The sequence below is a fragment of the Balaenoptera borealis genome (genome assembly GCF_965194805.1).
Source record: "Balaenoptera borealis genome assembly, chromosome: 15".
NCBI lineage: Eukaryota > Metazoa > Chordata > Mammalia > Artiodactyla > Balaenopteridae > Balaenoptera > Balaenoptera borealis.
In genome coordinates, this window is record NC_138871.1 from 66,870,358 (window position 1) to 66,897,928 (window position 27,571).

Here is a 27,571-nt window from a genome sequence, read left to right on the forward strand (position 1 = left end):
CATTCCATAGACAGAATGCGGTCCATCTCAGAAAGCAAGAGCTGCCCCGAAATATGGGGTGGTTAGTTTTTATGGGATGGGTAATTTCATAGGCTAATGAGTGGAAGGATTATTCCAACTGTTTTGGGGAAGAGACAGGGATTTCCAGGAATTGGGACACTGCTCACTTTTTGGCCCTTTATGGTCGGCCTCATAACTGTTGTGGGTGTGTCATTTAGATGCTAATGTATCACAATGAGCATATGATGAGGCTCAGGGTCTACTGGAAGTTGATCCTCTGCTATCTTGGACCTTGTTGGCTCTAACCAGTTTATGTCCTGTCCTGTCCTTGACAGCTGTGTCATTCTTTTAAAGGTTGTGCCCTGCCTCCTTCCTTCCTGTCTCATTAGGAGACTCAGTTAGATTAGAATATATTAGATGATTATGAAATCAACATTCAAGTGAGTAACATAGCTCATATGCACAGTAGGAGTCTAGAAAAGAGACCCCACAGGTGGGAGAGCTAATCTAAGGCCAGCTCATTCATAGCGAGAAGAGCCCCAAGGAATGATTAAGAATGGAGAGAAGAGGGGAACTGACACTGGAGTGCAGGGAAAAGCAGAGACTTTGGAATTCAGTTCACACTCCACGGGTACTAGCTTTGTGGCTTGGCTAACCTTCTGAGTCTGTTGCCTCATCTCTAATGTGGAGACAGTTCTATCTCTGTCTAGCTACAATTATTATAAATATTACACAAAACAGTGAATGTAAAGTGTTGCCGGAACACCCTTTCTTCTTTTGGGGGCCATGTCCCTGCAATTCGGCTCTCAGAATCTTAGTGCTCCTTGACTCCAAGATGCCTGTTGACCCTGGGCTGGGCAGCTCACAGCCTTGCTCAAAGGTGTGTGTTTGAAAGGCATATAAATCAGGAGGAAACAAACACAAACAGCCATTCAACCAGCTAAAACCTCAAACAAATAACCCGTACCCCCATGGCAATATTTGACAACGGGCTCCATTCAGCCCCTCCAGAGCTCTAATTAAGGTAACTAACGTAGCACTGGAGAGGGGAAACCAGCCCATCCACGGAACTTTGCCCACAAGTCAAAGATGTTTGTTCTCAAAGATCTCTTTTGATCTTCTTCTTCTTAGGACCTCTTGGCTGTTAACACACAGCACCACCCCATGGGAAGGTTCTTGATAGATGGCAATTGTCCTGGTATCTTGGCTCCAATGCCATCGTCAGGCTCAATAGGTCATACAAATACCAAATTCTACATATCAACCCGGGAGAGGTTAAGGGGAAATGTAAAATGAAAGGGGGGAAATGTAAAACGAAAGGGAGTAGATGTTATCGTGGGAGAAATGCATAGTGAGAGAAAGCTGCACCATATCTAATACAGAAGAAAGAGTCACCAGAACACTTAACACCAGAGCCTACCCCACAAACAGGGAGCTTAGGAAAACCGTCTCAATTTGATGGGAAACATCCTTACCCCACTATAAACACCTAGGAGAGCTGGGGCATATGAGGTTTTGGATGAATGGAAGCTATTATTAATAGTAGCAGCAGTGGTTTGGTAATATCATCGTCATCACCCACCTTTATAGAGGGTGAAGGTTCATGAAGATCATCTCTCTTAGGAGGGCTGGGCTCGGGAAGAGCACACATACCTTAGTGACCAGTGACAGGGGGAGAACAGTCTGGCTAAAGTAGAGGGGATGCTGGCAGTTTAGATGTAGAGATTGGAAGACTTTGAACACCCAGCTGAAACTTCATCTCTAGTCACTGGGATGTCATTCGGCATTGCTGACAGAGCAGATGTCGTGAGTGAAAATGGTGTGCGGAAGCCCTGAGGTGACAGGTGACCGTGAATGTTTGACGGAGGAAGAGAAAGGAGTCAGGGAGACTAATAGGAATTAAAATGAAAGGATGAGTCCCAATGATATTCTTGTTTTGTTCAAATTAGTTTTATTGTTATTTTATCAACAAAAGTATTTATACCATTTATTGAGATAAAATTCACATAACATAAAATTAACCATTTTAGAGTGAATAATCCAGTGGCATTTAGAACATTCATAATATTGTGCAACCACCACCTTTATCTAGTTCCAAAACTTTTCTGTCATTCAAAGTAAAACCCTGTACCCATTAAGCAGTTTCTCCCCATTCCCCTCTCCTCCAGCCCCCGGTAGCCACCAGCTGTCTTCTGTCTCTATGGATTTATCTCTTCTGAGTATTGCATATACGTGGAATCATATGATATGTGACCTTTTGTGCCTGGTTTCTTTCACTTTGTATATTTTCATGGTTCACCCACACTGTAGCATACACTAGTATATACTTTATTCTTTTTAATGGCTGAATAATGTTCCATTGTATGGATATAGCAAAATTTGTGTATCCATTCATCCATTAATGGACATTTGGACTGTTCCACATTTTGGCTATTGTGAAGCATCAACAGAAACACGCACGTACAATCCCAATGACATTTTAAAGGTGACTTTAAAATTTGTTTTGATGGCTTCTCCGCTTGGATGCAAGTCAGACTTTGTGAAATATATCTCAGAGGCTAGTTTCCCAATTTTAGTTACTGGTGAACCAGGACATGGGCATCAATAGGCAGAAGAGGCTAAAGATCAAATAACCCCCATCCTGGGGAAACAGCTCCAATTCAGCTCAAGAGGTCTGGTAGAGAACGTCCTAGGTTGGGGTCAAGAGACAGATAGCTGTTTACATGATGGTTCTGCCATCCCCAGGCTGTACTAGCAGCTGGGCAGGTCTCTGCCTCCTCCTTTCTCAAAAGGTGCTGTGATTGCTGCTTGCCTTCCTCATGGAGCTGTTAGAAGGCCGAGGAGCTGTCTGGTGTCGGGGTGCCCCTCAGCCAGTCCAGGATCACACATTTGTGCTGAGACTATTACTTTCCTGTTAGAAGACACACCATGTGACACCTCTGACTCACCATCAGTACACTGTTGCGTTCATCACAGTGCTTTATTTATAAGTATTAGAAAATGGAGATCTTCAGAAGGCACCTGGGTAGCCCACAGAATTGGAGAAATGAATAATCAGACTCAAAAGGGGCAGGGGCCAGACAAGGTCTGGGCTCCTGGGGTCAGAGGCTGACTGCTGGGGTGAATGAGTGATGGTCATTTTTCTGTCTTTACATCCCTCCACTCAAGGTTCCAAATCCCAGGACAGGGTCTGATTGATGGGCCGCTTGACCAGGGGAGGGCAAGAATCCTTGACTGATAGTTCCATCAAGCCAGCACATTGGGTGGAAGAGGTGATTCTCCAAATGGAAATGGGGGAGCCATTAACAGAAGGAATGGGAGCTGGATGCTGGGAGACCCCAAAGTCTCAAATGTCCACTAGAGACAAACTCTTTGAACTGTTTATGCAGAAGCAAGCACAGCGGGGACTGCTGAGCCAAAGGCTCTGAGCTACCCTAGAAGCAGAGCACAAGTTGGGGTGACCAGGGATTTGTGTTGAAGGCTGAGGCCTGGCACCTGCACACCCCCTGCAAGGTGCCACCCTGATATGCCACGTTCCATGTGTGAGGTTCAACATCTCAGCCTGAGAATCTGGACCAAACTGCATCTGGCAACTAAAAATATCCAGGCCCCAGGAAACTAGCAGAAAGAACTTTCCAAAGCTGGCCAAGGTCTTCAATGTATGTAGGAAATTATTCATCACACCCTGTGATTCTTCTTGGTATGAGCTGTCTTTACACTTTAAGAATAAGCAAATGTGGACCAGGGCCCACCGGGCCCCTCCTTTCTGTAATCATCCATCTCGGAAGTAGTTGGTAAACCCTGCTGTCCATGCCCCCCGATAGTCTTCCCTGCTCCCTGGAAAAACAGGAATTTCTTATCAGATCAACAGGAAATTCTATTTTTACTTGATGTTAGAATTAGAAATACCACAGGGAGAGAGAGGCACTCCCATATCCAAGCTGGGCACTAAGTTTATCCCCCACCCCCACAACTGAGGAGTTCCCCTCCCAAACTTTGGTCGGGGGTTCACTCCCAGGGTTGACTCCCTCTGAGACTGGCCCCAGATAGCACGGATGGACAGAGAGCTGTGACATCCCAGCTTGGTTTTCTTTCTAACCCCAGGTAGCAGTGTTGCCAGGAGGACCACCTGTGGCTCTAGGAGGGCGAAGTTCCATGCATGTCATGGTTGGGCCTAGAAGGGTGCTCCAGAGACATCCATTAAGACACTGAGACAGGTCCAGCTAGCAGCACTCCGCAGCTGACTAAGTGGCCCTGGCTAAGAGTGGCCCTTAAGCCAGAGAACCCCTTTCCCTAAAGCAGTTAGGAGAATGGCATTGATTTGCTATGAGAAACCAGCCTCAGGAACATCAGGGAAGGAAAGTCGAAGTTTACTAGGGCCTGACTGTGTGCCAAGGACCTACTAGCGGGACCAGGCCATTCAGTGTCCCCCGCAGCCATCAGTGGAAATTATCATCAGCGTCTTCCCCAATTTACAGAGGAGAATGCAGAAGCTCACAGAGGTGGTCAGGGATTGGAATTCGGGTCAACTTGATTCCCGAACTCTATCTCTTTTCTCTTTACCAGCTATATTTAGTTCAATGTCTTGCTGCAGGTCAGAAGCTAGGCTAATGGATCCAGTGGCCACTAGTGTGGGCACAGCCAGCTGGATGGGTGGCAGCCCTCCAGGACTCCTTTCTCCTGAAAGGAGTATCTGTTTAGCAGCGCAGCTGCTTTTGCTTGGCTTTAACTGGAGCACAAATAACTACCCCACTCGGAGGGCAGAAGAAATTCCCTCAATGCCCAACTTGCTTGAACTTGAAAGTCACATGACTTCTTGTACTCTGCTAAAGTACCTTCAGCATTTTTGTCTGGGTTCGTATAAACCAATACCTTATTTGCTGCTGAGTGGTATTTTTGTTTTGTTCTGGTTTGGGGTATTTTAGTGGTACCACTAAAACGGTATCGCAGACACCTAGGCTTTAACCTGCCTCTGAAGTGGGGATCTTGATGTCATTCATTTCTCATCTCAGGGCCTCAGTTTCCTCATCTCTAATGATAAGAGGCTTCACTAGACCTGTGCTCTCAATACAGAGGCCACTAGTCACAAACGACTAGTGAGCACTCGAGCTGTGACTGGTCCAAATGGGGTGTGCTGTAAGCCTCAAATACACACTGGATTTTTTTTTTTTAACATCTTTAATGGAGTATAATTGCTTTACAATGGTGTGTTAGTTTCTGCTTTATAACAGAGTGAATCAGTTATACATATACATATGTTCCCATATCTCTTCCCTCTTGCATCTCCTCCCTCCCACCCTCCCTATCCCACACCTCTAGGTGGTCACAAAGCACAGAGCTGATCTCCCTGTGCTATGGGGCTACTTCCCACTAGCTATCTATTTTACGTTTGGTAGTGTATATATGTCCATGCCACTCTCTCTCTTTGTCACATCTTACCCTTCCCCCTCCCCATATCCTCAAGTCCATTCTCTAGTAGGTCTGTGTCTTTATTCCCATCTTGCCACTAGGTTCTTCATGACCTTTTTTTTTTTTTCTTAGATTCCATATATATGTGTTAGCATACTGTATTTGTTTTTCTCTTTCTGACTTACTTCACTCTGTATGACAGACTCTAACTCCATCCACCTCACTACAAATACCTCCATTTCATTTCTTTTTATGGCTGAGTAATATTCCATTGCATATATGTGCCACATCTTCTTTATCCATTCATCCGATGATGGACACTTAGGTTGCTTCCATGTCCTGGCTATTGTAAATAGAGCTGCAATGAACATTTTGGTACATGACTCTTTTTGAATTATGGTTTTCTCAGGGTATACGCCCAGTAGTGGGATTGCTGGGTCGTATGGTAGTTCTATTTTTAGTTTTTTAAGGAACCTCCATACTGTTCTCCATCGTGGCTGTATCAATTTACATTCCCACCAACAGTGCAAGAGGGTTCCGTTTTCTCCACACCCTCTCCAGCATTTATTGTTTCTAGATTTTTTGATGATGGCCATTCTGACTGGTGTGAGATGATATCTCATTGTAGTTTTGATTTGCATTTCTCTAATGATTAATGATGTTGAGCATTCTTTCATGTGTTTGTTGGCAATCTGTATATCTTCTTTGGAGAAATGTCTATTTAGGTCTTCTGCCCATTTTTGGATTGGGTTGTTTGTTTTTTGGTTATTGAGCTGCATGAGCTGCTTGTAAATCTTGGAGATTAATCCTTTGTCAGTTGCTTCATTTGCAAATATTTTCTCCCATTCTGAGGGTTGTCTTTTGGTCTTGTTTATGGTTTCCTTTGCTTACACACTGGATTTTGAAAACAGTTTCAAAGAAAGAATGTAAACTTTCTCATTAATAATAATTATATTGATTACACATTGAACTGACAATTTTTGGATATATTGGGGTAAATAAAAAGGTATCATTAAAATTAATTTCACCTACCTGTTGTTTTTTTACTAATGTGGCTATTAGAATATTTAAAATATAGATGTGATTTGTAGTATGTTTCTCATGGACAGGGTAGGCTAGACTTTCTGGGTTCCTTTCCATTTTTGGTCTGGTTGGTTAACTAGCCTGGAGTTAGGTGAAAGAGGGGCTTAATGGAAGACTCGAGGTGGCTGCAAGGACACTGCCTCTGGCTGCTCCTGGGTCATTTGCTCTAATGTCCCTCACAGAGTTGGCCAAAGCGGAAAGGGGAAACCCAAGACTGCCAGTGTCCTTGTGAACAACATACTCCTGTGGCAAAATATTTGCTCTGAAAGGAGCTGCTCCAGGGCATGACCTGTCCTCTCTGCCACCAGTATGAGGAAGAAGTCACCCAGGCTCTGAGATCCTTCCTGCTCTGGGTTGACCAACTCCTTAAGAATGTCAGGCATGTGACTGATGGCTGAAGGGCAGCCTTGACTTTTGACACCATGTCCAGGAATACATGATGGTCTGCCATGTTTTAAGAACTTCCTGTCTTAACTTCCAAAGAACTGGTTCTTCTCCTGTCGAGGCAGCTTAAGGAAAGGAGATCAAAAGACAAAGAAAAGGAATTAAGAGTATGTCCTGGACAGAAACCTGATGACCTGATTAAGAGGCTGACAGCACTTAGAATACTCAAGAACTGAGGTGTGATAAGAAAAAACAAAAGAAACAAACACACACGAAAAAACAAGCTCACACCTCATGGACTCTATTGTCAAAGGCCAGGTGCTTGTGTGGAGTTGGTTAAGGACCGTACATGTTAGTTGAATAAATACCAATTAAAGGCAGGGCCTGGTAGATGAGAGTCAAGCATAAACTCACAGCTGTGGGCAGCTGGATGAGGAACTAGGAGATGGGAAGGGTGATTCAAGAGTGAGTCAGTGCACATAGTCTGACCTTTGCCCCACCTGGAGAAGTCCTGGTTACTCCCAGGGAGAGATGAGATAAGCCCTTGAGATAGCTGGTTGGTCCTCCACATACACAGGGCACCATCATGAACACAGAGGGGTACAGGACAAGACAGCCTAGAAGGGTTTTTGTCCCGTATTCTCATTCTAGAAGTGGGGAAACAGGTCTGTGAGCAGGAGTGACTTACCCAGGATCACACAGCTAAGTAGTGGAGGGCTGGTGCTGAGATCCCAGACTCCTGCTGTTAGGTCCTTTGTCTCAAGGATCCTACAGGATGGTGCCATGGAAGCAGCATTGGACTGGATGTTAGGGGAACTTGGCCCTAGACTTGAGTCACTACTAATGATGTGACCTTGGGCAAGTCATTCTACCTCCTCTAAGCCTTAGTTTCCTCGCCTGTAAAGCAGGAGATGGGCTAGTTGTTCTCTTAGATTTCACATCATAGCAGTCAGGATAAGCCAGATTTTGCTGTGATAACAAATAACCTCCAAATCTCAGTGACTTATGATGCAAAGACATTTCTCACTCCCACTATATGATCATAGCAGGTCAGCAAGGTCTCAGGCTGATGGAAGCCTCGCCTTGACACATGTTTCATGGGGAAGAAAAAGTGGCAAAGTATACACTGGCTTTTCAAGCTTCTGGCCAAAAATGACACGGATCACTTTCATTTACACTTGTTGGCCAAAGCAAGTCACGAGGTCGTCCACCAAATGCCCAGCAGAGGAGACTGGGAATATTTGGCAACAGTCCTACCAGCCATATCATCCCTGCATTGTGACAAAACAATACAGAGAGCTGTGTGGGGCAGTGGGGATGGGAGCGCTGGCCCTGAGCAGCCTTGATGGGGAGACTTCATGGAGAAGGCTGCACTCTGAGAGGCAGGGGTTGGAGAGCACAGGATCTAGAAGGATTGGCAGGGGCAGAGGCAGAGCTGTGGCAAAGGACAAGAAATGTGAACTTAATGGGGAACTACCTAGTTTGGCTGAAGTGTAGGTGCACGAGGGGAGGAATAATAAGAGAGAAATCTGAGACCAGATCACGCGGGGCTTTGAGTGCCAGGAGAAGGGGCGTGTGCCTTGTTTGCTAGGCTCTGCGATTTCTGAGCAGGTTTGTGAACGTATTGAGTGGTGTGTGGATGGTACCAGCAGCTCTAGAGAAGTAGGGATAAGAGTAGCACAGGGTAGGGGGAGACCAGGTAAGAGGCCACTGCTGTCCTTGGGGCTGGAGGTGATGAGACCCTAACTAAGGTCCTGAGGCTTTATTCTAGGCTGGGTGCAGCAGGGGAAATGGGACAAATGCAAGTGAGACTACCTGTGAAGGAACCTAGCACAGGTCTTGGCCACCTAGACCTTGGCTGTACAGCCTGTGTTCTCTGAGCATGTGTGGATACCCACACAGGAGCAAGTATAATTAGTCTGGGAGTTACCTGGAGCTGCCCCGAGAGGTTCATGCTTCTAAGGGCACCTGGGACCTTCTCGGGAGGGAAAGGGGATAACCCTGAGGGCTTGTGGGAGCTCCCTCCTGAACTCTAAGGGGAGAATCAGGCTGAGCGACAGTGTGGACACTCCTGCCTGGTCTGGAGTCATGGGCAAAGTCATGGGTAAAGTCCAGCGCCAAACAAAGGGGACCCCATGCGTCAGCTGTCCTTCTCTGTCATTCCAACTGGCCGTTTTGTGCATTTTGTCCCGATCTCAACGTGACATTTCTAAAGTGGCTGCAATCGTCTGGAGTTAATCCAGAAAAGACGCTGATGCACCCTCTCAGCCCCTGCTGCTATGATCCTCCAAGACTCTGAATATGATTATTTAAAGTAATAATGAAAAGCAAAACAGGAAATTCTTATCCATTTTGGCAGGAAATTCTTTAGCTGCGTGGAAGGTACTGCTCCGGGGGTTTGTGCCCTCCAGGAACCATTTGGAAATGATTTATGGTCCAAGATGGCGCCAGTCCCTCCTCAACCCCCCGCGTTGGAAGAGGGAGGGATGAGCTGGGCCATGGGAAGCGGGACCTGCATTATCTCGGAATGTGCCTTTCTGTTGATAACATGTTCATTGTCTCCACTAATAAGTTATGGTCCTGTTTTCGTCTTGCCCTGGGATGGGAAGTACCAAATTTAGGCAAATTAAAGATGTTCCATTTCAAGTTTGAAAAGTTTAATTCCTCAATATGTATTATTTTATGTGGAATCCTAAGTAATAGGACTTAGGGGAGAAGGTTTACGTTGATTAAGGACACGAGTTCCACATGTTGTGATAGACCTTCTCTATGTGTCATGTTATCTTCTCTAATTACGGGTATTATTTTCTTCATCTCACAGATGTAAAAACTGAGGCTCACTGAGGTTAAGCAACCTTGTCTAAGACATATAAGTAGTAAAGGGTAGAACTAGAAGAAATGTTTTCAATAGACTCTGAAGTTACCTGAGGGCCCAGGCCAGGTCAGCTTTGCTCACCAAATATGTCCCCAGCACCTGGCAGAGTGCCTGGAATACAGTATGTTTAACCCACCGCCCCCCCCCCCAAAAAAGTTCTCCAATGAAAGAATTAAAGTGTCTAGGAAGTGGAGAGGCTGATTATCAGAGCTTTGCTGCAGTGTTAATATGACGAGGACCCCTTGTTCTGTTCCCGTGAGGTCTTTTGATTATTTCTAGTATACACAGTGCCAGAGAGGACAGATGTCATTAAAATGTTGAAGGATTGTTGATTTCTACCAAAAACCAGTGATATGGGCTGAATTGTGTCCCCCTCAAATTCATATGAAGTCCTAACCTCCAGTACCTCAGAATGTGACTGTGGTTTGGAGATACGATTTTAAGGAGGTAATTAAGGTTAAATGAGGTCATTAGGATGGGCCCTAATTCAATATGACCAATGTCCTTACAAAAAGAGGCAATCGGGACACAGACACACACAGAGGAAAGACCATGTAAAGATACATGGAGACGACAAGCCAAGGAGAGCGGCCTCAGAAGAAACTAACATGCCCTTGATCTTGGACTTGTAGCCTCCAGGACTGTGAGGAGATAAATTTCTGTTGGTTAGACCACCCAGTCTGTGGCACTATATTATGGCAGCCCAAGCAGACTAATACAGCCAGCCTCCCTCTGTGTCTCCTTACCAGTGGGAATCACGTCCTTATGTTGGCTTCTGGCACATTCCTTATTGCACTTTTATCTCGGAACCTGCATCAGGGCAAGGCCAGTGCTGAAAGCAGTCTGAAGCTCAGCTTAGGCTGAGGGTCAGGGGCAGAAGATCTGTGTTTGAACCTGCCAGGTCCACAGACCCTCTTCTCTCCCCTGGGGTCTTGACGATGTAATGTTTGCAGTTGGAAGATAGAGATTGCAGTCATCAGGCTGCCACAAGCGGGCAGGCTCTTCCACTCTCTGAGCCGGTTTCTTCATCTGTATTTGTGAGGCTGGCAAAGGTTTTGTTTTTAACCGATTTTTAAAGGCCTCCGTTGAAAAGGGCGTATGTTCTCCGGTTCACCACCGCCCAGCACCCCGCTGTCGTGTACCTGTCTGCTTTATTCACTTGCATTTGGGTTGGAACCTCTTCTGGCTCCGGCAGCCTCTGTGTGTGTGTTGCTAGGACAGCTGAGCATGTGGCTGAGCCTGTGCGTGGCCCCGAACTGAGGAGGCTTCTCACGGCAAGGCCGGTCCCCTCTGCTGCGAGGCCTCTCCTGTGGCTCGTGTTTACACCTGGTGTCCTGCCAGCTTGTCTGTCTTCATACTGCCGACTTACTTCAAATTCCACCTCTGTGAGCTTGGGACTGCCCCCTCCTTGTTTCATACCTAGGTTAGCACTGTTTTTGGGTTCTCCCCAGGTCTGATCATGTCAGCAATCCTATATTCCACTCATTCATTTATTCATTCATTCAACAGATATTTATTGCTGGCTTTCCAGGATGTCTTTTCAGCTCATCGTTACCTCTGGTGCTGCTAGCTTATTTATAGTGTGGCTAAGAATTGGCAAACTGTTTTTGTTTATTGCTTCTCGGTGAATTAGGCTGACACTGGGAGGTAGGCATTTATAGACCCATTTTACAGATGAGGGAATGGAGGCTTGGAGAGCTTACTCACCCAGAGTCACGTGGCTAATAGCAGCAGAGCCAGCAGCTACTCTGGTTCTATATTTTCAGGATACCCTGTTTGATTCTAACCCCTGACAAATATGAAGGGGAGAGGTTTGTCAGCTTGGAGAATTTCCTAAATTCTAAGAAAAGATACACTAATAAGGAATTGTGTACCTAAACCCTGCTCCTGAGAAAGCACTGTTAAAAGAAGTGGACCCAGGCTGGGGGATGCTGGGGAAGATGAGGTGTCAAAGAGGGATTTGAGGATGTGGGCTCTGCAGGGATGTGGCCAGATGGGAGCAGGAGAAGGTCAGGGGACGTTCTAGCAAGCCCACCCATACGCTGCAGGCCTGAGCACTTCCTGGCCATGAAGCCCTTGGAAGAATGTTTTGATCCAAAGCAGAGGCCTGGTCTGGGACCTTGGCTGTAAGGAGCTTTATTTGTCAGGGGCTGAGGACTAACAGTGAAAGCTTGACTTTGATTTAGAGGGCAGAGAGCTAGAATGTCAGTGACCAGAAGGTTCTAGATAGTTGAAACGAGTTAACCAAGAGCTTGAACGGGGAGTAGCAGGAGACACCGAGACTTCAGCACTGAGCCAAGCTAACTGAGCAACTGAGAATGTGTTTCTATAATCCGTAAACCCAAATGTTCATTGTGCACCAAGAGACTTCCCAGTGGAATAAAAACTGGTGTATAGAAAGCCTCCCTTTTCAGGTCAGCCTTTCTACCTTTCCCAGGATCCTGTAATTCCCTCTCTCCATCCCCACTCTGTCCCCTTCGCATTTTTTAGGATGACCAACTCCTTCCGGTTTACTTGGGACGTTACCAGTTTTGATGCTACAAGCCTCATATCCCAGGAAATGGCTCAGTTACAGGCAAGCCAGGAGTGTAGGTTACCCTAAAGATCTTTTCCTCCACTGACTCCTTCCTAACCTAACATTTGCTCATGACTCCTCTTTGTTAAAAAATTCCACTTCCTTTTGAGCTCCTATTCCATTCTTTGTCATCTATGGATTGCTAAACCTCTCCCACATGTAGTCCATCAACTCACTATGTCCCTGCCCCCTTCCGGATGACTCCTGAACCTCCCCTATCAAACTTCACCAGCCTTCGTTCTTGGTAGCTTTTCCATTGCATTTAGTACCACTGGGTTCTGAGATCCCATTTTCTGCTTCCAGCTCTGAAGTGGCTGGTGCTCTGTCTCAGGTCTAAGGAGTGACTGTGCCCTTCCCTCTCTCTGCCTGTTTGGGACACCCCTCAAGGCTCAGGTCTTGGTCCTGTGCTCTCGCTGACCTACAAAATGCCTAAAAGAGTAGGTGGGTGATGCGATCTGTTAGGCAGACTGAGTAGGGATGGCGTGAAGCGGAGAGTCTGTGCCCCATCTAGAGAGGTCTTCTCTTTAGTAGGTTTTCAAAAGAGTTGGCCACCCTTGGTTTGAGTATTTTTGGAGTTCAGCTGTTATATGAAGTCAATTTGATCCAACCTGGGAATGGGACATTTCCACCCAGAAGCATGGAAACAAATCTGGATATACCTTAGGCAAGAAATCAGAGTTTTGGGAAATATCCTATCCTTGACTTGGGAGAAGAGTTCTTGTCCTTGCGTTGGGGTGAGAAGGCTCTCTCCTCACCTGACTTCCCGCCTTTCCTCCTCCCAAGCAGGTAATCAAGTTCTTAGTCACAAGGCTCTCACAGTACAGTCAGGACCTTGATGCAGAGAAACGAGGGCCAGCTTGTCAAGTCCTGGGAGCATTGTTAACGTGGAAAAAATGCTCCTATCTGCTGAAAGTCTTTTCACTCATCAGAGACTTATTATTCTTTCCATTGCAATTAAGGGATAGAATGTGGCAATATAATGAGTGCACGATGGTCAGCAACTAAGGATCAGATAGATCACGAGACATTTCAGACATGAACAAGGTCAACAGCTTGACTATTTAAGCTATTTTAGTATCCAATGTCACAAGTCTAGAAACAACTTTGAAGAATAATTTGTCTATTCTTCTGGTCCCTAGTGGGGCTGTGTGTAAATAATCTCAGATTTTCTATATTCTAATTCTTATTATTTCCCTAAAGAGTTTGTGCCCTTTGCTCCTTTTTTAAAAACAATTCCTTCATTCCTTTATTAAGCATTTTTTTAAGGCAATATAGTTGGATATAAAAAGTAGAAGAAGGTGTATCTCTCTCCTTGAAAAGTCTCCAGTTAGAGAGGGGAAGATGAAATATACATAAATCCTTGGAAAGACTTCCCGTTGCTAATCCAATCCTGCCACTTCATGGATGTCAAGCTGGGGCAAGTTAACAATCAAGTCTCATCTGAGTCCGTGCAAGGCTGGAGGCTTCTCTGACTGCAGCCCTCAAGGGACTCCATTCACTGGGCCTGAGACAATCTGTCCAACACCAAATACCAGCAGATTGCCCCTGGCTCGTCCAGGCAGTTTGGGAGGAAGCAACAGGAACAGGAAACTCAAGCCTGCCCGTGGAAGCTTGGAGTGTGGTCAACAGACAAAATAAAGACACTTGAGACCCTTAATAAACAGCTCAGTCTTAACGTTATTAGGTGCTGAGTGTGTGAGTGCATCCAGTTCAGGAAAGGGAGAGGCCACTGTGGACTTGTGACCAGGGCTGAAAAGAGGGGAAAGTGGTGACAAGGAGAGAGGGCATATTTCCGAGCTGCCTTCTGTGGAAGGGTGTTGGCAGGCAGCACCAGGAGGAAAGGGTGCAGAGCCCTTACATTTTACAGATGTGGTTCAAAGAAGGGTTCAACTACCTGCCCAGATGATGGGCTGCAGAGGACCTGGTAATGGGCTTGGTGGCCTGCAGACCTGACTGGTTCATAATAGGTCAACATTGTCCTGAGTCTTCAAATTGCTCAGCTGGAAGCACTTTTCACTGTTGTCTTTCCAAAGCTGGAATTGCTTAAGAGAAACAGGATAGGAACGTTCCGGTAAGGTGTTTTGCAAAGTTGTTTTCAGGTACTCTCCAAAACTGTTGTACCACTAGAGAAACAGGACAAAAGTAGTTATCAACACACACACGCAGCCACACACACAAATACCCACACACAAGGCACACATAAATGCTCACAGACACTTTCTCTGTCTCTTTCTCTCTCTCTCACACACACACACGAATGTTGAAGCCCTGTAGACACTGCACTACTCCTAACACATACTTCGGCAAAATTGTTGAATTAGGGCCAAAACCTACAGTAACTGAAATAGCTTTGTATGAAATCTTTTCGGGCAGTGGGAAGAGTCAGGGGAAGGGCATTGGAAGGATCACCTTACTTTTCATCCTTATTTGATTAATTCTCACAGAGAAAGGGCACGTGATGAAATTGATCATATTCCCCACACCCCCCAATCTGCCTTTTTTATTGAACAAAAAAATGATTCTGGTTTCAGACACATAAATGATACATTTGGTTTTCAAGGGAAATTTTATTTTTGCATTGGAAGAAAATTAAAGAGTTCATTTAAAAAAAAAACTTATCTAGCGAGTTGCATTTCCTGAGCTGCAAAGAAAAAAAAAAATTCTTTCCCTTCTCGTGACTTATCTCCTTTTCTCTCAGCAATAAGTCATCTTGGGTTATTTTTTTCCGTGCCTGGATCAAATGAGACCAACAACTGAGGGAAATGATGGGACATGACGGTCTCAAAGCTTGGCCACGGTGGAAGGCAGGCCCTCAGTAGTAGAACTGAAATGGGGAGCTGAAAAGGGGTATGAGGAGAAGGGGACCAAGTGCTCCTGAGATTAGCTGCAGCTGCAAAGATGAGAATATTGCAGAGTTAATTAAATGATCACCTATTTAAATCTTCTTTCTTTTCTAGACCCCAGTTCCCCCAACTCAAAACTCAACCCCTCACAACACCCAGCAGTCATTTGAATTTATTTTGTCTCAGTGAAACGGGAAAGGAGCCGGAGGACCCAATCCTGTTGACCCCAGAGTTCATGCCAGACAACACGTCCTTCACTGTGACATACAGCTACAGAGCTCCACGTGTGCAGACAGGGCCCTGATTTCTTTCTTTCTTTTTCACTAATAGGCTTTATTTTTCGAGCAGTTTTAGGTTCATGGAAAACTGAGCAGAAAGTACGGAGAGTTCCCACACATGCACAGCCTCCCTAACTCTCAATATCCCCCGCCAGAACGGTACACTCGTTACAATGGATGAACCTACACTGACGCATCACATCACTCAAAGCCCGTAGATTACGTGAGAGCTCACTCTCAGTGTTGTACATTCTATGGGTTTTGACAAGTGTATTTTGGCCCTGCATTCTTTTCAGATGCAGTTCCATGTGCCTGTTGATAAGGCAAAGTGTTGTGATAATGAGATAGTGACTGCTGAAAGATACCGCATCCAGAAGAAATTGGTCTGGACACATGGGTGGCCAGGGACAGTCATAAGGTTACAGAGCTCCATTGGTGGGTGTCTGAGGCTGGGTGGACATGATGATTTCCAAGGTCCCGTTCAACTCCTAGACCTGTGGTTCTATGACCTAGGCCAGACACAATCAGGCATTGGCCTTATGAAGGCATGTTCTATAAAGGGTGCTGTTACCCATCCTGCCCACTCTGGCCAACAGGGGATTTACCACAATGATTCACTGGGGTTCACCGTGTCCAGGCTTCTATTTGCTTAAAAGTATCAGAAGAGGATCCTTTTTCTCAAGACTTTTCAAAGACGATAAAATGATTGAGACTATGAAATAAGATTGATATGGTTCATTAAACTATTAACTATGTCTAGCATAAAATTATTTATATAATAAACTATATATAATATACAATATGGCTCTGGTATTAAATTTGATTCCTCTTCACTGAGGAACTGGTGACATTTTAGTCTAGGAGGAATGTGCCACCATTCCCCATTTCTGTGCCAGCAAAGCCATAGCTGGCTGGTCACGGAAGGCACCCTGAGTCCTCGCATCAGTGTTCCCGGCAGCTGCTACGCGTCCATGGCTGTTGGGATGTGGAAACCAGCCGTGAGGATCCTCATCCCCATCAGATCTTCTTTTGTTGCCCCAGTTCTTTTTCATCCACTGATTTTCTATTATATCCTACAAGTCTGCAATTAAAAAAAAAAAATCTCATCCTTATCACCAAGGCTTTTACGGCAAATGCAGAAAAGTCTCCCAATGCAGTGGTTCTAGATTTCTGCTTAAGGACAGAATCTTCACCAATTCCGCTCCTAAGGAAGTGTCCTTCCCTCTAATGTTTACTTTTTGAAAGGATGTTCTCTCCGTCATCTATGGACCTCTGTCTCTCTCTGAGCTGCAGCACATCCAAGAACAGGAGAGACTGGCTGTCAGTAAGAAAAGAAGAAATGGTGGCAGATTGAGAGTGATTTGAAAAAATGGTCTCATTCTGCAAAGAAGAAGAGTCCTATGGTCCTTCCCCTCATTTACTAATAACCCTTTGCCTGGAGCTGCCTGAGGTGTAACTCTGGAACAATTTTGCCTTTTTCCCTGCGTTTCATGGTGCCAGCTTCTCCCAGTAATTCAAAGTGACCTGCCAAGTAGGTTTGGTGCCACGTGGCACTTACCTTCTGGCAAGGCCACCTCTCCTATTTGCATGGTCAACTAAGTAGTCCCCATGAGGCCAACCTCTGATTGGATTTATCACTGAGCAACTAACTGACTGTTCAACTGTGCCAACCAGTATCTATTGAGCAGCTTCTATCTGCCAGACCCTCTCTTTTATTGCAGGGTGGGATCTCTGGGAAGCAGACCCTGGGATGGAGTTTAGCATGCAACAAGTTTATCGGAGGGTGCTCTTGGAAAGGGGAAGGGAAAGATGCAGGAGGGGGTGGAGGGCGGTGTTGGGCTGCAATGCAATCAGGAGGGCTGGGCTGAGCCCATGTGGAGTTCTAAAACGAGAGGGCGCTTCAGAACCGTTCCAGGTGGGGCAAGGGGCCAGGCCTTTGTAACCTCTCACTGACCCCTCATTGGGTGCAGCTGTTCCTGGGGAGAGGGTGTGGCACTGGGGGGAGGCCGCTGAGGATAATTTCTGGAGACGGCTTGAAGTTGAGGGCGGGCAGCTGGCAGCACTACCTGCAGCTCGGGAAATAAGCACTCGAGGACAATCCAGGTGACACAGCGAGGCACCCCTGCACGGGGCTAAGCGTGTTCCATGCCCTGAAGGAGTTCATTATCTGGATGGTGAAATTCGACACGTATGCCAGTGACATTGATCCATTTGAATTAGGTCTTGGAAAATCCCATCTTGTGGATTTTTGTCGTTATCCAGTCGAGGCAGCCCAGCTGAAATCCTTGGTGCATGAAGTGGCCCTTCTTGTACACAGACCACTGGACCTGGATTCCAAACCAGACATTAAGTCAATCCCCAGGACTGAGGAGTGACATCTGGCCGAGCACTGCAGCTCAGAGTCAGTTTGCTTGTTTTCTCTTCTTCTCAAGAAGTTCCAGGAAATGTCACTACAGAGTTCAGGGCTACTATTATCTCAGGCCTCGCTTCCTGTGGTCCCTGGACGTGCCAGAGGATCAAGAGGACAAGCTGCATCTGCTCTGGGGCCTGGACGGTTACTCTGCTCAGGGCCAGAAGCACCAGCTGACTTCCTTGCAGTTATATCTTTTCATGCCATGGCCTATTCCTGAGGAGTAGAATTTTCTGGAATTGGGGAATTGCTATGTACTGCCGAGAAAGCTGTGGAGGTATTTAGGAAGTAGATAAGATCCAGAGGGGAAGCCTGCGTAGAAGCAGGTGCCTGCATGGTGGTGTGTCCCAACACCCGCCTGATCCTGAATCTCCTGCCTTCTTCTTTGATGGATTGACTGGGACCTTTCCCACTGGGCCATCCTGCTAGACTCATACCTGTGACCAGAGCCACGGCCACAGCATCTGACCCCATGGTCATACATGCAGACTCTTGGTTCCTCAGATCAGCCAGTGGTCCCATGGCAGGACCCCGCTCCATGGGAGGGAACAGACACGGCTACTGGGAGTGGGGTGTGTGTGTGTGTATCACTGGTCTGGAAAGGGCAGAATGCCCAGCTGGGGAGAAGTGGTCCTCTGGCACCCTGGATGGGGGTGGGAAGAAGAGCAGGAGAAAGAGAGAAGAGAGGAAGTGGGCTGTGAGAAGGGAGACATGGACTGAAGTCAGATTTCACTGGCATCATCATTACACCAGGAAGTGAGATTCTCGCGAAGGCGAACCAAATCCCAGTCCCATCCCGCAATGGGGTTGGGATGCAATGAGGGTCGTCTCCTTTCTACTCTGATCTGGCATTTGCTACTCTCCTAGCTCCTTGTCTCAAACAAGGATTAAGAAATGCTATTTCAAAACAAACAAATAAACAAAACACAGGCTGGTAGAAAAGGAGACTTCACCTTGCATAATAGTGTGATTCTGGAACTTTGTGAATGAAGATAAACCTTTGATATTTGGGTTGTGTATTCAGTATCCTGGAGGATCTGCTCTGACCTGTGACATCCGTTGGTGGCCTGTGTTGGAGCCAGGCTGTCATGCTGCTCCTCCAGCCCCCCCAGTGAGTGCACCTTGCTTGTTCACAGCCCTCTGCCAGCACCAGAGCGTGGTGGCTGGGAGGCCAGGCAGGGGTGCCAAGCAGAGATGCAGGTGGCGGCCGGGGTCCTGGTGGTCTAGGGCCTGCAGGTACCCGCAGGTAGTCTCCAGCCCCCGGGCACATTTCAAGAATTCAAGCACTGCAAGCCTGCTCTTCCCAGATCCTCCACACCTCCTCTTCCGTTCTTCTTTCTCTCTGTGCCTTTTTGGGGCTTGGCTGCTTTCCTTCCCTCCCGTATGTAGGATTCTTGCCTCTTCCCTGAATCGTGCCTCTTCCAACGCATGCCAACAAAACTCACATGTGCAGCATTTATGTTACTGGTGAGCTTTCCCACCTATTGTCTCTTTGTATTTTCACAATACCTCCAAAAAATTGAAATGATCCTTACTTAGGGGAAAAATAAACGGAGGCACAGAGAGGCCGCATGGCTTATCCTGATGCTGGAGTTCAGGTAGCCTGAGCCCCAGTCCTTGCACTTTCCATGTCTTCTCTGGGTAATGAGGTGTGTACATGCCATGGTTGCCGCTATTATGCTTTAGTGACGTTTCCTGGGAAGGGGTTGGGGGAAACTCTCCCCATGAAATTCTAATGGAGGAGATAGAACAGCTATTCTTTTTTTTTTTTTTTTTTACCATTTCCTTATTTTATAGTCTCAAGTATTCTAATTACACACATTCATACCCTCTGGAGTCTTAGAAAGGGATTATTACTTTGAAAATTCCCCAGTCATCACTCTCTCTGGAAAGCCCCGCCATCCCCTCCCTTCCTCACTTATCCTGCAAGAACCACTTCAGGGTATCCTCCCAGCACACACATACACACACACACCCACACACCCCTCCAGGAAGCCTGCCCTGTTGCAGCCTGGGTCCCCTCTGCACGTCTCAGCAGTGCCCAGGCCCTCTGGTTAGGTGGCATATGATCATTTGCTGTGCTGTCACTAGTGCAGGCCACTGCTTCATCTGACCTCACAAGCAAGGCCTCTAGCTTCTTGAGCATAAAAAGGAAGCTGTGAAGTCAGGAAGCTTCTGTGTTAGCTGCTGGGTCCACCTCTGGCATGATCGGCTTCAGTAAACTCTCTCACGAGTACATCGGGTTGGCAGACCTAAACCACATCCTGAGCCCGGCTGCAAGGGGGTGTGGGGATTGTAGCTCTTCTCTTTCCAACCTGTGCACTCTCTGTTTAGCTCTAGGCAGACAAATGCTCATTCAATCCCCAGAATCTATATTATCAGAGAAAGAAGACAGGGCCTATCAGCATTTGCCTCCATTAGTGCAAAGTTCTCCGGCTTAAAAAGTGATATAGAAGGGCTGGGGCTGGGGCATTGCAGAATATGGCTCAGACACTAAAAGACTTTGTGTAAATCACCTAAGCCTTCAGCTTCAGGTGAACTTGGTTCTGCAGAAAGCAGAAACTCAATCTCCTAGGAGACTTTCCTTTACACTTACTCAATGGACTAAACTTTTGGAAGAACTTAGCAGGTATTTTGGCTGTGATAGTCTAGGTGATGCTGGGTGATAAATAGCCCATGACTGTCAGCAGCTTAAAATTAAAATGACTAGAGTTCCCATTTTGCTCATGCCACCTGTCCAATGCAGACTGGCAAGGGATTTCAGGGTTACCCAGGGACTTGGGCTCACTAAGGCTCCCACGTGCATTCCTGGCCAGGCAAGAGAAGCAGAATGTGGCAAACCGCATGCTTGTTTCTGCCAGGAGGGGACATGTCGCCGACCACCATATCTCGCGAGCCAAAGCAAGTCACGCAGCTCACCTTTTTTCTTTTTTTTAACATTTTTACTGGAGTATAATTGCTTTACAATGGTGTGTTAGTTTCTGCTTTATAACAAAGTGAATCAGCTATACATATACATATATCCCCATATCTCCTCCCCCTTGCGTCTCCCTCCCACCCTCCCTATCCCACCCCTCTAGGTGGTCACAGAGCACTGAGCTGATCTCCCTGTGCTATGCGCTGCTTCCCACTAGCTATCTATTTTACATTTGGTAGTGTATATATGTCCATGCCACTCTCTCACTTCGTCCCAGCTAACCCTTCCCCCTCCCCGTGTCCTCAAGTTTATTCCTGTCCTGCCCCTAGGTTCTTCAGAACCATTTTTTTCCCTTTAGATTCCATATTTATGTGTTAGCATAAGGTATTTGTTTTTCTCTTTCTGACTTACTTCACTCTGTATGACAGACTCTAGGTCCATCCACCTCACTACAAATAACTCAATTTTGTTTCTTTTTATGGCTAATATTCCATTGTATATATGTGCCACATCTTCTTTATCCATTCATCTGTCAATGGACACTTAGGTTGCTTCCATGTCCTGGCTATTGTAAATAGAGCTGCAATGAACATTGTGGTACATGACTCTTTTTGAATTATGGTTTTCTCACAGTACATGCCCAGTAGTGGGATTGCTGGATCATATGGTAGTTCTATTTTTACATTTTTAAGGAACCTCCATACTGTTCTCCATAGTGGCTGTATCAATTTACATTCCCACCAACAGTGCAAGAGGGTTCCCTTTTCTCCACACCTTCTCCAGCATTTACTGTTTATAGATTTTCTGATGATGCCCATTCTAACTGGTGTGAGGCGATACCTCATTGTAGTTTTGATTTGCATTTCTCTAATGATTAATGATGTTGAGCATCCTTTCATGTGTTTGTTGGCAATCTGTATATCTTCTTTGGAGAAATGTCTGTGTAGGTCTTCTACCCATTTTTGGATTGGGTTGTTTGTTTTTTTGATATTGAGCTGCATGAGCTGCTTGTAAATTTTGGAGATTAATCCTTTGTCAGTTGCTTCATTTGCAAATATTTTGTCCCATTCTAAGGGTTGTCTTTTCGTCTTATTTATGTTTTCCTTAACTTTAAGAGAGTAGAAAGTTCGGTCCTCCCTGTGCCAGAAGGACCTGAGAACCACACTGTGGGGAACAGCACTAATTACCTCCAGGGGGAGGTCGAGCGGAGAGCCGTGTCCCTTACAACCTCCATTTCCCTCATGGCTCCAGCTGGGATAACTTACGATCCCTGTTAACCATTTTTCTTTTTCTCCAAGCACTGAAAATTTCAACTTGAAAGATACTGATAAAATTTTTACTTGAAATGGCCTGTGAAAAACCAGCACAGTCCCCAGGGACAAAATTCTCATCATACTTTTCCTCAAATACATCAGCGGTTCCGAGTCTGTCATGATTTTGTGGGCTGGGAATGCTGTGTGTTTACTTTTGTATAAAAATCCTGTCTTCCTTGGATTAGAGAAGAGAGATGATGGGCACAAGAGGCAGACTCCAGAAGGTTTCGGGCTCAGCTCAAGTGCCCCACCCTTGCCCCCAGGCTTTCTCTGACCACCTTCTCTCCAGTTGGAAGCCATTTCTGACTCTCATGAGCCTCCACTTTTCCTGCACTCCCCCATCTCAGGACCTGTCATGGTCGCTCACTGTATTATCGATGTTTGTATAAACGTCTCACTTCCCCAACTAGGCTGTGAGCTCTTTGAGAGCTGGAACCTGATTGGCTCCACCTAGGACTTTCCCCCTGCACAGGTGGCATTTATTAAGTATTTTTGAATGGCTCAATGGATGTACGAATCTCATCTTAGGGCCTTTTCTGCAGGAGATTCTCAGTGTCTTCTGAATGAAAGGATGACTGGATGGATACATGTATGGATGGACAAATTAAAGAATAAAAGATTGAATATGTATAGAGGCTAGTTAACATCTCATAGGGAAAACAAGCCTATTCCCCCCACATGGCTGTGCTAATTCTGACCAGCTAACACATAAATGTAGATTCTTGGAGCAGAAGGGACAAATGGGAGTGGGGTGACTCAGGGAAACCTCTTTCCACCCTGTAAATGGAGGCCAGGCCCTGCTGTGGCAGCAGTGTCCCCCGTACATGACTGCGCTTTGGTCATGACTTAGTCCTCAGGTGCCAGGGGCAGGCTTTCTGGTCACAAGGGCACAGGGCGTGGCTCTTCCTGTCTGAGCATTTCTGTGGCCCAGGCTGAGTTTGGGGGAAGGAGCGACAGGCCAGCGGAGCCCCTAGGGATTCTTGCCGGCGAGACTGCTGTGACGTGGTTCTGCTCTCCACATTAAATGTTTTCGAGGCTGAGGCAGGGGATCTCTGCAGGCCCCCAGAGCCCACAAGAGGTCAGTAGGTCGAGGCGGCAGGGGCAGAGGGACAGCCCCAGAGAAAGTGTTCCTCATCTGTCCCCTCACCCGTGGGGAGGAGCCTCAAGCACCATTTCCTCTTTCTCAGGAGATGCCAACATGAATTCCCATGTCTCCCAGATCTCTCCGGGGTGGAGCCTTGAGGAAGGGAGGGGAGACAGGCAGGGAGAGGAAGGGCAGGAAGGTGGCACATGTGTCCAAGAGGTGGTGGGGTGAGGGGACAAACAGACACCCCCTTTTATCTAAAATAAAGACAGAAACCTCCCCTCCCTCTGCTGTCTCCTTCCCATTTCTCCTTCAGCTCAAGTAAAGGCATAGAGGTGAGAAATGGTCCCTTTGCTGGGCTTGGCACTTGAGTTAGAGGAGGTTAGACCTCTCTGCCTTGGTCTTCCTTTGGTCTTCATTTCATGAGAAAGAGAAATGTACAGACGCAGAAGGAAGCCCAGGAGTTGGGGACCATCTTCCCTCCAGAGTGTCAGGGTGGTTCCACCAGGGCAACGGGCCTGGAGAGGCACCAGGCCAATGGGATGCTACTTGTGGATGCTGGCTATGGGCGGCCCCGATCCTCTGCCAAAGATGCCCGAGTAAGAGTCCAGCTCCTCTCCTCAGCCTCCCACGGAATGATGCTCTGTGGCCAAGCAGGTACCAAAGGATAAATGTGCTATATTAACATGAACACTAAAGACAAATGCACTGCAGTAGTGAGCACATCGTAGATACACAGAATATTCTCTATATAGTCTGAACATAGATACAAAATAAGTTATACTTGTTTTTGTTTTCCATCACAGTAGGAGCGTAGCATACAAAGTGACTGAGTCAGTGGCTGCAAAGCAAGCCAAGGGAGAGACCATGAGGGAGACTGTAGGGCACCGAGAACGGTGGGGATTTGCCAAGGACGCCGCAGACTCCTGGGGGTCCTGCAGGGAACACAACCTTAGACCTCTCAAACCGGCCTTCAGAGAATCAGCAGGAGGTCCCACTTGATAAGAGTTGGTGGCTGCATTTGAGCTGGGATGATTCAGGCTACTGGGTGGGAAGCAGAGCAGAGACAGAGGCGAACAGCACCCAACAGGCCAGCCCACTCTCCCGCTGGTGCTGTTGGGCTTCTGCGATTTTAGGAACATGGGGAGCATCGCCAGAAGCCACGGTTTGCTTCTGTGCTGTGACAGATGGCCAGACTGATGGCCCACCAAATGCTGGCTGGCCCTTCTCCCTCGCCAGCCTGCCCTGGGAGGCCATGAGGGGGCTGTGTGCTCAGCTTATTCGCCATGGTTTGTCATCAGCCAGAAACGCTGGGACCCTGCACATCATCACAGCAGAGGGCAGAGTCTGTGGCCCTGGCTCTATCACACGTGAGTTCTGTGACCCTGGGAGGCTCACCTGAACTCCTGAGTCTCAGGCTCCTCTCTGCAAATTGGAGGTACTAACACATACTTCCTCGGAGCGTGGTGAGGACCACATGGGATAATGTATAGAAAGTGCCTAACACAGCTCCTGGCACTCAGAAGAGGCTGGATAAATGTGAGTCGAGTACAAGCATCCAAACATAGAGGCCAGGTGGGAAAAAATATGAATGTCACAAAATCTGTGGAATATAAACCACCTTGACTGGCTATGAGAGCAGAGGATGACAGAACAGTTTCTTTGCTTTCTTTCCTGCCAAGTTTTTCCCTTCTCTCTCTGCTTCTGGGATTCTTTGAAGTGAAGTGCAAGCAGGTTTCAAAGCCAGGTCTGCCAAGGCAGTCAGAGCCTAAGCCTGGGAAAGAACAGGGCTCGGGGCCACATCTCTTCAAGTCCGCGGCTTGGTTCGCTGAGGACGCTTCCCTCCTCCCCTCCCCTCCCTGCCGCAGCTCCCCTCCCCTCCCATCTCCTGGCCCCAGAGCAGACTTCATATTAGGAAGCCAAAGAGGGGGGAGAAAGCACAGAAAAAAAGTGGATTGTCTATTAAGTGAAAAGCCTTTTCCACCTGCTCTGAGTCCGGGGAATCTGGAGGTAGGTGGGCCATCTGTGGGTGAGTGAACTGCCCCCTCTGTGGGAGAAGGCCGGTCTTTGGGCAGTGGAATAGGGGAGGGAAAGAGGGATGGAGACCTAGGCTTGACACCTGGGACCCTGGGAGTGCTCCTGTGCTTCAGCCAATGCTGAGAACTTGGAGATGTGTCTACGCAAAGATCCACCTAGAAACCTAGAGATCACTGTCCCCTCTTATCCGCAATGCTATTCTCAACATGTGTGTGTGTGTGTGTGTGTGTGTGTGTGTGTGTGTGTATGTGTGTGTGGCTGTGTGTATGTGATCACCTCTCCCATCTCCTCTAACACCTGCCTGCTCTGGACCTCCCCGCCTCCCATCACTCGGTGGCTTTCCTCTTGGATGGGGGTATGAGGTGGGCAGGCAGCTCGTTGGGCAGCTCATGCCCCTCCAGCTTGACCTTGATGAGGTGGTTGGCCAGTGCGAACTCCTCGTCATCCAACATGCCATCCTTGTCAATGTCGGCCAGCTTCCAGATCTTGCCCAGCACGCTGTTGGGCAGCTTGGAGCGCACCATCTCCTTCTTGGCATTGGCGCCCGTGATCTTGCCATCCACTGGTGACAGGGTGTAGAAGATCTCATCATACATGGGTTTGTCCCTGGCCACCACCCACTCAGCATCATCGATGCCCTCCCCAGCCCCCTCCCCATAGCCGTGCCCGAAGGGGCCATGCAGGGTGCCCTCAAATGCTCCGCCCTTCACTATCTGGGCGGGCCGCTGTGTCTCCTCCTGGCGCACCAGCACCATGAGCTGGGCAATGTCATGGGCCAGCATGTCGTCCACCACCTCCAGCAGCTTGCTTTTCAGTGGCTGGAATTTGCTGAAGTCCTGGGCCTGCAGCTGGTCCTGCAGAAAGAGAGAGAAAAAAGAAGGTGAGGCCAGAAGACAATGGAAGGAGATCCACAAAAGATATGAGAGGAGGAGAAAAAAGGCACGTTGGCTCTTGGTGGATTTTTCAAGAGAGAAAATAGTTGCAGGGGTTGGAGAAGAAAGGGAAATTTAACAATCACTGGTTTGATCCATTTGGATTTCCTTTAGCGTTCTAGAAAGCAAATACAGTCAGCTCTCTGTATCCGAGGGTTCTGCATCTGTGGATACAGAGGGCCAACTGTACCTCACCATTTTATATAGTGAACTTGAGCATCCATGGATTTTGGTATCTGTGGAGGGTCCTGGAACCAATCCCCTGCGGATACCGAGGGATGACTATAATTAAATTTCTCTTTAAGTTAGTTTTGGCTATTGAACAGTGAGTGGTTCTTGAATGCTGTACCCCTCTGAGACTGAGCCATGCGGGTGTCTACTTCAATACTCGAGAACACTGGCAGTGCTTTCACTACATTAATTATCTCATTCACTTCCCCGTGACCTTCTGAAAGTGGGAAATCACATGCTATCCCTATATAGGGAAGGAAAAATGGAGGCATAGGCAACTAAAAACAAATCATAGTAGAAGCCAAAGGTCATTCCTAAGCCAGTAGTTCTTAATCAGGATGCTCTCGGGATTATCTGGAGAGAGTTTTCAACTATTGGCTTCTCCCTGAGGGTTCTGACTCAGTAGGCACGGGCAACAGCTCCCCTCCTTGACTTCCCATGACCCCCACAGCACACAGTAAAAGAAATATGTTCCGCTTTGCATGTCTTTGCCATTTTGAAAGGTCCTGAGTCTCAAGCATCCAGCTTCTCCTTGGCCTCTGTAATGATAAGACAAGAGCTTCCTGCTCCCACCCTGGCTCTGGCCACAGCAATCTCAGGACACTGGGCAGAGGCCAATGCACAGGGGACAGTGGCAGGACAAGCACACTGAGTTCACTGCAGAAAAATTCAGAAAACACCCACGGCTACATTTCAAGACCAAGTGTGAGCCTGGGCATTCTCACCTCCCTTCTAGGGCAGGGCTGGACCAGGGAGGCTGTGGGGGCTGGAGGTTGGAGGGGGGAGCAGACAAGCCTTTTCTCCTGCCCTCAGCACGACCTCCTAAGGTCCCTGTCTCTCCCAGCCTGTCCACATCTAAGCGTGTTTGGTGGGCTCCCAACTAGGGGGTCCCAGTATCTTCCAGAGGACGTGAGGGTTGCTCCCATCGGCCCACACATATGCCCCCACCGGACAGCTATTTACATACTGATCCAGCATCCCTGACAGAACCTGACATCAGACAGGCAAACAAGTGAGAAGGTGAAACCATTTATGTTGCAAAAGAATTCCTCACATAGTCATATGGTCCCTTTCAAATGTCATCTTCCTCAAATGTTTGCTTACAGATCATTAAATTCTTAATTCAAAGAGAAACTGAAAGTTGAAACAATTCTGAAATTAGTGACTGGCTCCCGGTAGGTGGTTATAGGAATGAATGGA

General features: G+C 47.2%; 1 protein-coding gene and 1 long non-coding RNA gene across 2 annotated transcripts in view; both read right to left on the minus strand.

The window, feature by feature from the left end:
• Window positions 1-27,571, minus strand: part of LOC309611890 — a 489,900-nt gene that overhangs the window by 355,720 nt on the left and 106,609 nt on the right. The gene's annotated exons all lie outside the window — the stretch shown is intronic.
• EHD3 (EH domain containing 3) overlaps window positions 23,830-27,571 on the minus strand; it is a 31,492-nt gene continuing 27,750 nt past the window's right edge. Inside the window, exon 6 of the mRNA XM_082356786.1 lies at window positions 23,830-26,062. Coding sequence (XP_082212912.1) covers window positions 25,535-26,062 — 528 coding nt within the window. The 3' untranslated portion in view covers window positions 23,830-25,534. The remainder of the gene's footprint in view (window positions 26,063-27,571) is intronic.